The following is a 13,915-nucleotide window of genomic DNA, read 5'->3' as shown; positions in this document are numbered from 1 at the left end:
AACAGCAGCAAGCATGTTTACTCCTTTCCCTTCTCATACTGGTTTCAGGATTGCTTGAGCTTAGCAAAGACTAAGCCAACAGAGAATAGAGGCACCCACCAGTCAGGAAGGGGCCAAGAGATTTTTCACTCGAGGAACAAGTTACGGGTACGAGTCCAAGTCTTTGGGAGTTCATTAAATAGAAAGCCATGGGCTGTGCTCAGCCCATTCCCCAGTAACATTCTGCTGACAAAACCATGTTGTTGTTCCTGAAACACAAGCTTTGAGATCTCCAGTCTGGAGGAGATGCTTGTGGATAAGATTCTGCTATGCAGGTCACTGATTGGTGCCTCTGTAAATTTTTTTTTTTTTTTTCCTTAGCTGTTGGGAAATGGTGTACGTGTCCACTATCACCAGGGTTGTTCTCTCACCATGAGTTCCTCACCTGATTCTGAATTTCTTGCAGAGGTTTTCCAAAGTCATAGAGAGTCTCCCACTTCAGAGAGAGCAAAGAGATCAAACTTTGTGTAGGTGCAGTTATGCCTTCTCATAGAGTGTAGATTCAAAGCCTGAAACATGGGTATCTGGATGACCCAGATGATCCAGAACTCAGTGAGAAGTGCCAGGCAAAAGAGCTGTCTGAATTCTTGTTTAAGACATTGGAATACACTTCAAGTTTGAGAGTTTTTTGGGTTTTTTTGAGAAAAATCCTGCAAGTAGTACTAACGAGCCTGATTGCTCCATGGGATTTTTGTGAAAAAACACAGCTTTCAAAATAAACCTTGTCTCTGTTGAGCTTGCTTAGCAAGTAAACTTCAATTAGTCCCTGGAAAGCCCTGAGGTGAACTACAGAACTCAAGTACATTATTCTTCCATGAATGCAGCTGGGCTTCTTTGTTCCTATGATATTTCAAGGCTATATCTCTTGTTTTTAAGAAATATATGTGAATCCTAATATTCTCTGTCTTTTTCTTCCTATATGTCCATTGTCACCTGCAAATAAGGATATATATGCTCACTACTATGTCCTGTTTTCATTCTGATCATACATTATTGATTTTGATGCATACAATTGATTTTTTTTTGTTAACATAATAAAAGAAAATCACAAATGCTTGTCATGAGAATTATATTAATTGTTTGGACTGCAAACCCTTAAAAATATCATTACATTGGTAACTCTTGTGATTAAAATGGGAATTAGTACAAAATCCTATTTTTAGAATGAATAATGCACATAGATGTGAAGTTTCCTAGGCTTTTATAAAATTCATAAATGCACACATCTAGATATTGATTCCTCTTTGTATTACAGATTACTATGAAATAGCTCAATGGAATACTAATTTATTCATATGTATTTTTCAATACAATTCCAATGGGTATGCACTGACAATCATTCTGGTTATTAATTCAAGGAAGAACTATTCCAGCAGCTCTGCTATTTTAGATGATGAAATAATCTGAAAATCATATAACTCAAAAACTATAAGAAAGAATAACTAGACTGACAGCTATTAGGCAAAGCATTTCCCCACTGAGAGTCTTGAGAGGAGGAACTCTGTCATTAATATTGGCTATTTCCACATCAGTACAATAAAAGCAGATCTGTAGAGGAAAGCAGCTGGTGCTACAGGTCTGACATCCACATTATTTGAATATCATCAGGGTATTTGTGATATAGCCTCAGCTGTTTTTCAGTCGTAAAAACAGCTATTTTACCGAATATATTTTAATTTTTGTTCTTTAGAAATGAACGCAGTGATATGAACAGTTCCAAGAGATGTAAAATTTCAACATCTCGAGGTTTATTATATGCAGTTTATTCACCTTTTGCATCTTGTGTAGCCAGAAGCAGTTGATCCAGTCTGTTAGATTTAAAAGCCAGTACACTTAAACAATAAGAAGACCTGAAAAGGCTTACATTTGCAAACTAGCCTTCCTATGATTACTAAACTGGAAAGTGCTTAAAGTACAAAGATATGCCGCAGTGACCAATGTTGTTTCCTGAACCACAACAAAGGTCAAAAAGAAGGAATGGGAAAATAGCAAAGAAGCCATGAGGCTGACAACCAAGCACAAAGCTTCCCCTTTCTCAAAAGGGAAAACAGGAGGCAGGAAAAAGTGCAAATTCAGCAATAATGAACCAAACCAGCAACAAAGTACCAATGTCTAGGACCTGGCCACCACCGACCAGGTAGGAGGCACTATATTTAAAGGGCAGGGGAAAAGTATTCCCCACGAAGCGGGTGGCAGACCTGGCCGGTGGGATGATAAATACCTGCTGTGTCCTCTGAGAAATCCAAATCACTGGGGAGATTTGTGAGAAGCAGCCCTTCCTGTGTCCCAGAGCGATGGGGTCTGTGGTTAAGCCTCTCTGTCCCCTTGCCCACCGAGCAAACACGCAGTGGAAAGGTGCAGGTGCTCCGGGAGCACGGCCGGGCTCTGTGCTTTGCCTGAGCACCTCTGCGCTTTCACCTGGCCAGGCGTGCTTCTGGTTCTCATGCCAATAGGCAGCTGAGTGTATTTGCCTTTTTAAAAAAAAGGCCAAAATTTTAACAATATTAAAAATGCCCCAAAAGTTTTCATTTGAAAAAAGACAAAAATAAATAAACCTTGAAAACCTCCTTGTTGCTACTGGCGTTTTTGTTAATGATTAAATGGAATTTATGCTATTTCAAGTTGTGCCTGTTGCCTCTTGCCTGTTTGCTGGAAAAGAAAGTCTGGCTTCATCTTCTGTTCACCCTCCCATCAAGTAAGTTATGCACATGGATAAGATCCCCCCCTGTACTTTCTCCTCTTCAGGGTAACAAGTCTCATCTCTTTGAGTCTCTCCTCTCATGACAGAGGCTTTAATCACTTCATCATCTTTATGGCTTTTCTCTCATCCTGCTCCAGTTCATCCAAATATCTTTTTTACCAGAAAGCCCAGAGCTGGACACAGTGCTCCAGCTGTGGTCCCACCAACGCTGAGCAGAGGGGAAGGACAACCTCCCTTTACCTGCTGACAATGCTTTTTCTAATGCAGCCCATGATGCTGTCGACTTTCTTCGCCACAAGGACACGTTGCTGACTCACAGTCAACTTGGTGTCCACCGGGACCCCCAGTTCTTTTCTGCAGAGCCAACACAATGGCATGGGCCTTTTTGCAGTGACATTTCTCCTTCTTTCCTTTTCTGCAGCAGTTTTTCCCTGCAGGGGAGGCAGGAAACATTCCAGGAATATTATTAAGAATCTCAGTAAGCTACTAGTCAGAGGGGAGGAAGGCTTCATGGAAGGATGTCTGTGTTGAAACAAACCAAGAAATTAGTTTGTCCTACTTTGTGCAAAAGAAAAATGCTATTTTTCCTGGGAGGATGTGCCAAGATAACGGGCATGCTGGGCAGCTTTCCAGTGAGCGATGGGAGGTAAAGTGACAGGCATGGTGACAAGAGCAGTGCTAGTCACGGGCTGCCATGAACAGTCTTTTCCATGGGGAGGGACGCTGCTAACTAAGCTCCCATATGGCACAGTCAGTAAACTAGTTGTGCCAACACCAGTGGCCACCTGTCCTGCACCATGTGCATGCTGGGTCTGTGGGCCTGGATACCATGCTGCCTCCTTAGGACTCAGTGAAGGAAGACTATTGACAGCCTCGCCCTGGCTGTTGACTGATCCCAGTGACTAGAGGGATGAGTAAGGGACTTCACACATGCTGCGGTGACTGATAAAGGCACTGCTGCGTGTACTGGTCCAGAACCTGTGTAGCAGCAGCCCCTGGACGCTGTGTGCACTGCTAAGCAAATGCAGAGAGTAAGTGTGAGAAACTTGTGACCAAGTCGTCATAGGATCCTTCTGAGATGCCTTCACTGGAGAAATACACTCTGCCAACACTAAGGTGCGTACATCCCTGTCGCAGTCTGTGAATGATCAAGGCAGCACGACAGGCAACAATGTGCATCTCTTCAGAATGGCATAGCAGAAAGGTGCCAGGTGGCCTGTGAGCTCCTGTCTGAAGGAGGTTAACCAGACGCCTCATTTTCTTCAGACTGGGGAAAGAACACAGTCCTACAGGACAACTGAGAGAGAAACCATCATTGAGAGCTACAGCACCAAGGTCTGCAATGGCAACTAACCAAACAATCGCTGGCAGTTACTCTGAGCAAGACAAGCACGAAACAATCAACGTGCTCCTTCCTACTGGGAAAATAGAAGCAGCATGGATGAGAACAAAATCTTGAGTTCTGCGTGGTTTTTTGTGATTGGATGAGAGGCTTTGGTCTGTGAGCTGACCTGGACTTTGTATCCTTTTGGAAAGGCTCAAATGTCCAAGAGTCTGTTGGTTTAGGGACAGCTCCACAATGAAATGCCTGGCAGAGGAAAGGGCAGCAGAGCCTTAGCTGACCTCTTTCTTGGGACAAGCATTGTCAAACAAGGACATGTGGTGAAACACATCCTTTTGTGTTTGTGCTGCATTACACAGCTACATTACAATAGGTAATCCATTATCTTTTATCCCAGGAAGTGTTTCAACTACAGGAAGGTTTGCTTAATCCCACCAGACTGCATGACAGATCTAAAGTTGCCGAGTAGACTATGCAATGCGTCTTCTATTCTTATGATTCTGCACAGGTGTCTGATAGTGATTTTTACTTGTGGAATAATTTTGTTGCGTCTGCAACTTGCTTTACGTTAATCATTCCTTGCACCAATAATAAAATCAAAACGCTGACAAAAACACTAACATGCGTTGTGTATTAACATGCTTCTGGAGGATTGTACTGCCCCTTCTCTACTGCAAAACAAAAAAATTCCTTTCATTAATGAATATATTCAACTCAGAAGTATTTTGAAAACCACGCCATTGCTAACAACATTAATGCTGCAAATTGGCTGTTATGAAACAACTGTACTGACTCACTGAGCATCTTTGTAGCTACTAAGTTACAGGCTGTCTAAGACGATCCAAACACAATTCAGGTAGATGGTGCACAAATGCCAAGGTGGCTTACATACAGTGAGCTGGAGCGTGCCACTGGACCATTGTCAAGGAAAAAGATTCAAGGCATAGTCAAAAATTGGAAGTGACAGGGTGAAACATATTGGCTAATCCTTTGACTTCTGAGCTGTAAAGTATACAACAATGGACCATGGCCGTGAGTGTTAAAGCTTGTTTGAACAGCAACAAAGCAGTCTTAAGCAGAAAAGGCAGAAGGGGCAGCAGCCACAGGAGCAGCTCACAGTTTTGGGAGCGCTCCCAGTTGTGTGATTAAAGGTATTCACCATGTACAGACACATTCACCCATTTGACCTGTCTTTCCACCAGCGTGGTGATACCGTTTTCAGCTAAACGGGGCTCACAGCAGTGGTGACCAATTTACTCACCGCTCCTGTGAGAGAACAGCTCATTCTCTTTATAATAGATATGCAGCAATGGGCCACAAATGTGAGGCAAAGCCTAATGACCTTTCCTCAAAAGCACTGTCGCTGCACAGCAACGGCTGTAGCAGACCGGCCTGGGCTACAAACTGCCATGTGAAGTTCTGGTGGTAGTCCAGACTGAGCTCTTTGCTGTTATTACTGCCCTAGCATCTTCAGCTGAATGGGACTAATAAGGACTGTATTAGAGACAAAGGTATGGATGATTCAGAGGCTTTCCACTTGCATAGACAGGTAAAAGGGTTAAGGAGTCCATCTCTTCTCTCCAGAAGCATAATTTGTTCTAGACAATTTCAGAGGCATTTTGTGTATTGACTTTGGATTTCTGTTTTAAAATCACACAGCATTTAGAGAGGTCAAAGTAGTTTCTTTTATTGTCTGTTCATTCTTTTATTTCAAAGAAATTATGTGACTGCTTTATGCTTGCTATTGTATATTATGACTGTCCTGCAGACCATGAATGTTTCTTCAGCTGGTTTGTTCACCTGATGTGCCATGAAGTTACTTGTGGAAGATCTGTTAGAATGGTCTCTGTGTGTACAAAGGCCCATTTTGAACCTAGCATCTGGTGCTGTGACCTGTGGAGGAGAAAAAGAACAGCTCACCTTAAACCGCCCTTCAAAATTTCAGCAGCAAGTTCAAATCCTTTTCTGGTAGCATCTGACTGGGGTCTAAATATCCTGATGTCTGAATTTAAAAAGCATCAGAAGCCTTGTCTTTCTTCTCTGCTCAACTTCTCTTTCCCCGACACACCTTTCTTCGTGTCTGTAATTCTTCTCTATACAGATGCTCTGAATATTGCTTTTGAAATTACTTTGTATTCCCACAATATGCTCACTGATGTTTTTGTTCAGCTGATGTGCTGTGCAGACTGTGCCTATGTATGAGTTCCCTGAGCTAGATGGCTCTAGGATAAAAAAATGTGCTCTGTGAAACACTATGTCTGTGGTCTTCTACAACGCAGGCTGTAAGTGGCACCAGAGAATTGCATATAAGTTTTTCCAGAACAATATATTTCAATATTATTACATTCGGCAACTAACATTTGAAGCATGTGCTCTTTCTCAAGTTCCTTGGTAGCAGAAGTTTCTCCATTCCACAGCAAGAGCAATGGATTCTGATGGGAAGAAAGACTAGTGATAACGGTAGTTCAGCCAACAACAGGAGAGAGAAAAGTTGCAATAGGTATAGTGTGGGTATATCAGAGCAAGCAGCCCTGTGTATGCTGACCTTACCAAATTTTTTGAGTTGACAGAATGGTGACTCGGAGAGGGATCAGGCCTGTCAGTACTCATTACAGAGGAATAAACGGGAAATTAACTCAAAATTCTCTAGAGACATTCTGCAAGACTGAATTTCTCACTTTTGGTTTTATTTTCACTAGCCATGCCACACTATTTGCTGTGGTAACCGAATCATGCTTACTATTCAAGTTCCAATGAACAGCTTTCATCATTATTTTTGCTTCAGCCATTTCAATATGCTCCATCCTTTACTGCAAGGTTTCACATGCTATGAAGAAGGACTCTTCCATTCTGGAGATTTTAGGGTAAAATCCTTTCATTCAGGCTTTTTTTTTTTTTTTTTTTGAAAGAATGGACTTATTCCAAGTAAAAGTGCATGTCTGACATCGAGCTCCATCCATCACTTTATTTGTTAAACACAGAACAGGCAGTGGGGGGCGTGTCACAAAATTACACAAGATATATTTCAAGGAGTTCAGCAAGTCTGCCCCAAGTACAGCTGAGAAGCTGTACTATTACCTTCACAGGTGAACCTGATAAGGTAAGCTTCTCTTTCAATTATGATTTACTTTCTAATGTGCAATTTTGAAAAAATTCTCTCCTACAAAACTTACAAAAAGATTGATGAGACCTCATGTTTATGCCCTTCAATATCAATTGAAGAAACAAATGATTATAGGACGCCTTCTGAAGAAATCTCATCTCACTTTCACACGTGTTTTGCATTATTTTACTGTTCCACGTTCTGCCATTCATAAAGTCGAAGTATTTGTTTGTATGAGCTAAAGCTTTGTTTACTAATTATTCCACAATCAAAAGCTGGTGATATGTTATGACAGCCTTTCTTCCTTCTTCCTCTATCCCTTCAATTTTTCATTTAGAATTAAGAGACAAAGTTGAATTTGTTTAAATTCAAGAGGATGCAACTGAAGCTCAGTTGCAGGGTTTATAGGAGATATTCTCCGAATGAAATTAAGGAATGCAGCATGTTCAGGTGACCACAGCATACTTAATCTCTGTGTTATCCTTAATAGTTACATTTTCTAATTATTTCTATTAAAATTATTTCTATTTCTATCTAAATTATTTCTAATAATCAATACATCTACCTTATACCACCTATATAAATGGTTCAATCTAGAGAGAGACTGAGCATCTATTCTAGCAAGGAAAGAGCTAGATGCACTGATCAAATTATTCCACATTAAGAGATGACTGTCACATAAATGTCTTGATTCCATAGGGACTGTGATACATATGGCAGCATCCTGGATTTTGTTCCCTAGCAGCCACAGAGGGAAATAAATTTGAGTTTTCACTGCTTGAAGATTCCCAAGAGCTCTGTGGATGCAAAAGGGGAAATTCCACCCTAGCAAGGTTCTCTCTGCTTGTGTCACCATGTGGGAAGTTGTATAGAAACACTATACTGCTGCATTAGACTTTACAGTACTGTATTTTCTACCTGTGTTGTCTTGTTTACTAAAAAATTCTTCTCTTCATTGTTAGATGAAATGTTAGGTGCTGAAACTACAGGAAAAATTTTACAAGAATATCAGAAACAGAACAGAAAAAATATTTAAATATTGAAGATGTGAAGATCTCTGAAAATTAAACACAAGGCTAAATGAGCACTGTCTTATTAAAAGGTGGATTATATTGAAAAGATGATAATAAAAATTAAAGAACACTTTTTAAAACCAGAATGAGATGTAATTGAGTCAACAATGAATGGAACAGGTACTAGTTATAGATGTTTGTCATAAACTGGATGGATTTGGTAAATCATTTGCAGTCACCATTGTTGTGCCTTCATTATCCTATTTTAAAAAAATGAAGGTACCATTGCTAACATTTGGGTGGTGTAAGAACTTAGCTTCCATTTACATTAGGCTGAAATTAGACTAAATCCAGCAAAACTTATGCTGTTGCTTCAGACTTGCACATTGTGTACTGGAATTAACTGCAGTTTGGATCACAGAGGGCTGATCTGTCAACTGATCCTAAAAGTGATGTTAAAAACTATAGTGAATAACCGGTTTTGGAGTCTCTAAATAATGAAGATTTTGAGAACAAATCTATGTATGTGTGCTTTTTTCCTTAAAAGATGAGAAAAGACTATTGGTGAGCTTCTCTCAAGGTAGCTAATGTTCTTTGCAACATTTTCAACATATGGTTTACATGAAGGAGAACTCAAGTTTCAAATAAAAGAATCACCAGCCTATGCATAACCGGTAGCCCTCCAGCCTTCTGATTGCTCATGGATCCAAAAGCAGGTCTGCCTTTCAAATCCACAACACTGGATTCTGTTTGCTGAAAAAAACCCTGCACACCAACTTCATGGGTTCAAGTGCACTGACTTTCTTGCATTACAATTAATATTTCATCATAATAAGTCAGACTCCTTCTGTTTGCTTTAGAGAACACTGATTTCACAATGGGCTCCATCACTGCAGCAAATGCAGAATTTTCTTTTGATGTATTCAAAGAGCTGAAAGTCCACCATGCCAACGAGAACATCTTCTATTCCCCCCTGAGCATCATTTCAGCCTTGGCCATGGTCTATCTGGGAGCAAGAGGGAACACTCAATCTCAGATGGAGAAGGTAATTTAAGTGTGTGTAAAATGACCTCTACTTGTGCTTGCTTGTTTTTCCTTCTAAGTAACCTCACTGAAATATACTATCCAGTGACAAGTTTCTCACCTGTTTTAATGCACCAGAAATGAGACAAAGTCACAAAATGAAGAACTGGATTGAGAGTTTTTTAGAGAAAATACCAAAGATGTATATTGTCACTGTAAGGAGCAGTTAGTTTTGACTTAGGAAAGAAAAACATCTCAAGTACAATAACAAAATGGATTACCAGTCAGCAAATTTTATCATATGCTTTGCTCCTAAATTCTGACATCTTCCAGATAGTGTGATCAGATTTTTTTTTTAATATATACAAAAGATAAATTCCAGGAAGAGAGGAAGACAGAATATTACTAGCAGTACATAATATGTGACTCAGTTAATTTCTAGATATTCACTAGAAAAGATATCCTCTCAACAAAGAGTGGTATTTACATTTTCTCAGAAGGACACAGAGGGCATAAAGCAGTTGCAAGCAAGCTCACCTGTAAGTTTTTAGTTCACCTATGTTCTCAGTTAGCACTTTTTTTTTAATGAGCCAACAGCTTCACTTCAAGCATTGAGTGTAAATCTCCAACTCACATCATTTTTGGTCATGCTTGTCATTTCTGGCATTTTTTCTTGCAGGTTCTTCGCTTTGATAATGTTACAGGAGTTGGACCCACTACTGACTCCCAGGTAGAGAAATTACTTGATCTCCCTTTCTGTCTTATTTTCTCCTCAGAACAAAACTAGAGTTGTTCTGCCTCTCCTCCTGGCAGTTTCAGACCCTGTCAAAAACTATGGTAACACTCTCAAACCAAGGAGATTTGTGAAGGGAGGGAAGGAAGGTGTAACCCACCTACTTCTTAAAAACCAGGGAAAGAAGGCAAGTTGCACACCTTGCACCAGAACAAGTGACAGTGTGGGGGCAGGATGCTTTGGGCACCAGGGTGCCTTCCTGGGCAAGTGCTGCTGGGGACAGCACGTGAAAAGAGGCTCAGCACCTGGAGCCAGGGTACAGCAGTCAGATTTGCAGTTGAGAGACTCCAAAGCAGGGCAAGAAGATGCTGGGCAGAGAAGAGCCCAGGAGTCTCAGTGACAGGAACACAACTGCACTGTTTTCAGGGGACTTATCTTGAGAAGGATGAAGTTGTTGGTTCGATGCACCATCACCACAGCACCTGCTGTCCCAGAGGTGACAGCCCTATGTCTGTGGGGGAGGAATCCACTGCAGCGCGACTTTTACTGATAAGGACAATCCCTTAGGGTCTTATTTCCTAGGTAAGAAGAAGCTAACGCAATGTATCTTCTTATTTCCATGTTATCGCTTCAGTGTGGCACTTCTGAATACCTCCACAATTCATTCAAGGACCTTCTCTCAGACATCACCATGCCAAATGCAACTTACTCACTCAAGATGGCTGACAGACTCTATATTGAAAAAACATACCCCATTCTTCCGGTGAGTTATACTGTGACCTGACTTCAGCGAGAGTCCTCATAAAGGCCCCTGTGACTCTACCCTAGAGAACCACCACCACCAATAGCCCACTGTGTGTTGATGAAGAGGTGGTTGTGAGGCATGAGGAGCACTGGTTCAGAATGAGTTTGAACCTTCCTGTGGCTGTTAGGTGAAGGCCAGGCAAAAATATAATGGCATAAAATATGCCCACATTGCAAGACACGGGGAGTAATCAAGACTACTATTCATTTGCTAGAAAATGGCTTTTAATGAAAAGTGTAACTGTTAAGGGAAATGAAATACATTTTATGACGTGAAAGCACAGAGACTGAAATTGTCAAATTTGGATTTTTTCAACGCCAAATATCAAATCTTCCCAGTGAAGGAAGCTTTGATTTTGAAATCTAAGAATGTGAAAACACAGTATTCAAAATAAAAAGTGGAGACAAAGAGAAGGAAGCAAACATTGTCTGTCCTTAAAAATATTTGTTAAACTGAAAGTGTTTCGGTAAAACATAGAAAATAATTTGAAATTTTAACTTAGAATCCTATCTGAAAAAATTGCCAGACCTAAATATGCGAAGCTGTCTTTCTTGTCCAGCTTTAAGATTCAGTTACAGGAAGACAGCTGTGACTGATGTGTTCAAACACAAGGATAAAAGTTCACTGTTCTTTTAACCATTCTGCTTTGTTTCACAGTCTTGCATTTCACATTCATACATTTTGAAGTCCTCATCAGTCTGACAGCAATTCTTCTGCCTACAGGAATACTTAAAGTGTGCAAAGAAATTCTACAAAGCAGGGCTGGAAGAAGTTAACTTCAAAACAGCTACAGAGGAAGCAAGACAGCTCATTAATTCCTGGGTGGAGAAAGAAACAAATGGTAAAGACTGAAAAATGGGTAGCAGATATTTTCCTCTACCTACCATAATCTATACCCTTGTCTTCCACTTCTCAGAGTGGAGAAAGTGGGTCAAGCAAGAGCGCGTTGCTTATTGCTATGAAAACAAAACTCCACAAAGCAGCACCCCACACCCCCAATGCTCTTCACAGCAGGCATTTGTGCACACCAGAGGAGGTCTATCTTACCACTCTCTGCCCTGCTTCTTTCTTAAAGGACAGATCCAAGATTTCCTTGTGTCAGGCTCTGTTGATCTTGATACTGAGCTGGTCCTTGTGAATGCCATTTACTTCAAAGGGATATGGAAGATGGCGTTTAAAGAAGAACACACTCAGGAAGTGCCCTTCAATGTGACAGAGGTAGGAGCACATGGAGGTAGGAGGTCACAGACGCAGGTTTTGGCCAGGGTGTCTGTTGGCTCATGCAGCCAGCAGTCTGAATGTTACACACTAAGGAGTGTTTGCAAGAGCTGTGTCTGACCAGGCTTCCAGGACACACCAGCAAGCAAGAGAGAAAGACAGGGACACAGCTCATCTTCAAAGACAACATACTTGAAGATCAATCCCCGTCCCTTTCAAAGGGCTTGTACATTTGCCTGCTTAAAGAAAAAATTGCTCCCTGGTCACGTTGTCTCATGTTTCTGTTTTTGCAGCAAGAAAGCAGACCTGTGCAAATGATGTGTCAAAACAGCACCTTCAAAGTGGCAGCAGTGGCTGCAGAGAAAATGAAGATCCTGGAGCTTCCGTACGCCAGTGGGCAGCTGAGCATGTTGGTGCTGTTGCCTGATGACATCTCTGGCCTGGAGCAGGTATGGAGCTGGCAAGGGAAGCAGAAGAGTTATCGCTTCCGTGGGACTTGGGTCTTGTCAGACCTCTTGCTGTCCATTTACATCACAGCTGCCCGCACCACTGCTGTGCTGGGCAGGCAGGGGAGCACAAGAGCCCTCCAGGCGCTCCAAGGTGCTCAGGCAGAGAGTGGCTTCTTAGGAGAGCCCTGGGCTCAGTCTGAGGCACAGGAGTGTAGTGCTGTATGTTGTAGCCCTGCAGAAGAGGAGGTTGCTATATGCACCGATCTCCATCAGGTGCCAGAAACAGTTATGCTAGCAGGGTATTTTTTCATTTTGAGTGATTTCAATATTCCTGGACAGTACTCAAGTTTTCTAAACAAGATAAGTTTATCCAAGGGGAAATAAAAAAGGAAATGATGGGGAAAGCATTCCAAGAGCTGACCAAAATGAAATTGGGAAAAGTAGCATTAGAAAGGAACTAAGATGAGGGAAGGAATGAATAAAATACATTCCAGGAGGAACAATTTTGGGGCCAATTTGATTTGATGTTTCCAAGAACTGTATTTTCAAAAAAAAAGCCTTGATCTGATGAAGAAATTTTCAGATGACAAAGTTTTGGAGAACTTTATCAAGACAGATGAGCTACAGGCTGTAGTCAGGAGGAAGCATACAGGATAAACAAATACATTTAAGGTTAAGTATCAGTTCTATTGTGTACACAAAGTAAATTGAAAGAAATATTAATAAGTGGAACAAACACAACTAGTAAGGCCATTGCACTCTTGTCTTGGGCATTTCATTCCCTGCCTCTCTTTGCAGCTTGAGAAGAAAATCAGCTTTGAAAAACTTACAGAGTGGACCAGTCCGAACATGATGGAAAAGAAAAGAGTGAAAGTGTACCTCCCACGCATGAAGATTCAGGAAAAATATAACCTCACATCTGTCTTAATGGCCTTGGGTATGACTGACCTCTTCAGCCCTTTGGCCAATCTGTCTGGCATCTCCTCAGCAGAGACCCTGAAGATATCTGAGGCCATCCATGAGGCATACATGGAAGTCACCGAAGAGGGCACCGAGATGGCAGGCTCAGCAGAGGTGATGGGAGACATCAAACAGTCCTCTGAGTTTGAAGAGTTTAGGGCTGACCACCCTTTCCTTTTCTTCGTCAAACACAACCCAACCAACAGCATCCTCTTCTTTGGTAAATATTGTTCCCCCTAAGGAGAAAAAGAGTTGGAAATAACACTTGCCTTCCCCTCGGGAACAGAACCCCTCTTACTGTAGTATTGTAGTATAATCTCAGCTCTTCGATATTTTCTCCAAGAGGAAAGCCTTCAATATCTAGGGAGGTATTCTTGAAGAAGCATGTAACTTTTCAGATCTTCAGGTGCAGGTACTTCTGCTCACACAACCTGTATGCAAGATTTATATTCAGGATTGAACTTCAAGAGGTAGTTTAGGAATATTTCCCATTGCCATTGAATACCTTGAGAGACAGGGCCAGTGTTTT

The 13,915-nt window shown here is 41.3% G+C and overlaps 1 protein-coding gene across 1 annotated transcript; it reads left to right on the top strand.

Annotated features, from left to right (window-relative positions):
• Positions 1 to 9,075: 9,075 nt before the first annotated feature.
• LOC141739233 (ovalbumin-related protein Y-like) lies at positions 9,076 to 13,626 on the top strand. The gene is made up of 7 exons (XM_074576081.1): positions 9,076 to 9,243; positions 9,901 to 9,951; positions 10,589 to 10,717; positions 11,483 to 11,600; positions 11,835 to 11,977; positions 12,271 to 12,426; positions 13,225 to 13,626. The coding sequence occupies exons 1-7, from the start codon at positions 9,076 to 9,078 to the stop codon at positions 13,624 to 13,626; spliced, it is 1,167 nt and encodes a 388-aa protein (XP_074432182.1).
• Positions 13,627 to 13,915: the final 289 nt, after the last annotated feature.

Source organism: Larus michahellis, chromosome 2 (genome assembly GCF_964199755.1).
Source record: "Larus michahellis chromosome 2, bLarMic1.1, whole genome shotgun sequence".
Taxonomy (NCBI): domain Eukaryota; kingdom Metazoa; phylum Chordata; class Aves; order Charadriiformes; family Laridae; genus Larus; species Larus michahellis.
The sequence above is the reverse complement of the archived record's forward strand: the minus strand, read 5'-3'. Positions and strand labels throughout refer to the sequence as shown.

Excerpts from the sequence above, each read along its gene's own strand:
- LOC141739233 (XM_074576081.1), top strand. The coding sequence starts at position 9,076 with ATGGGCTCCATCACTGCAGCAAATGCAGAATTTTCTTTTGATGTATTC. Across the intron at positions 10,718-11,482 it reads AAACATACCCCATTCTTCCG|GAATACTTAAAGTGTGCAAA; the intron begins GTGAGTTATACT and ends TTCTGCCTACAG. Across the intron at positions 12,427-13,224 it reads ACATCTCTGGCCTGGAGCAG|CTTGAGAAGAAAATCAGCTT; the intron begins GTATGGAGCTGG and ends CTCTCTTTGCAG.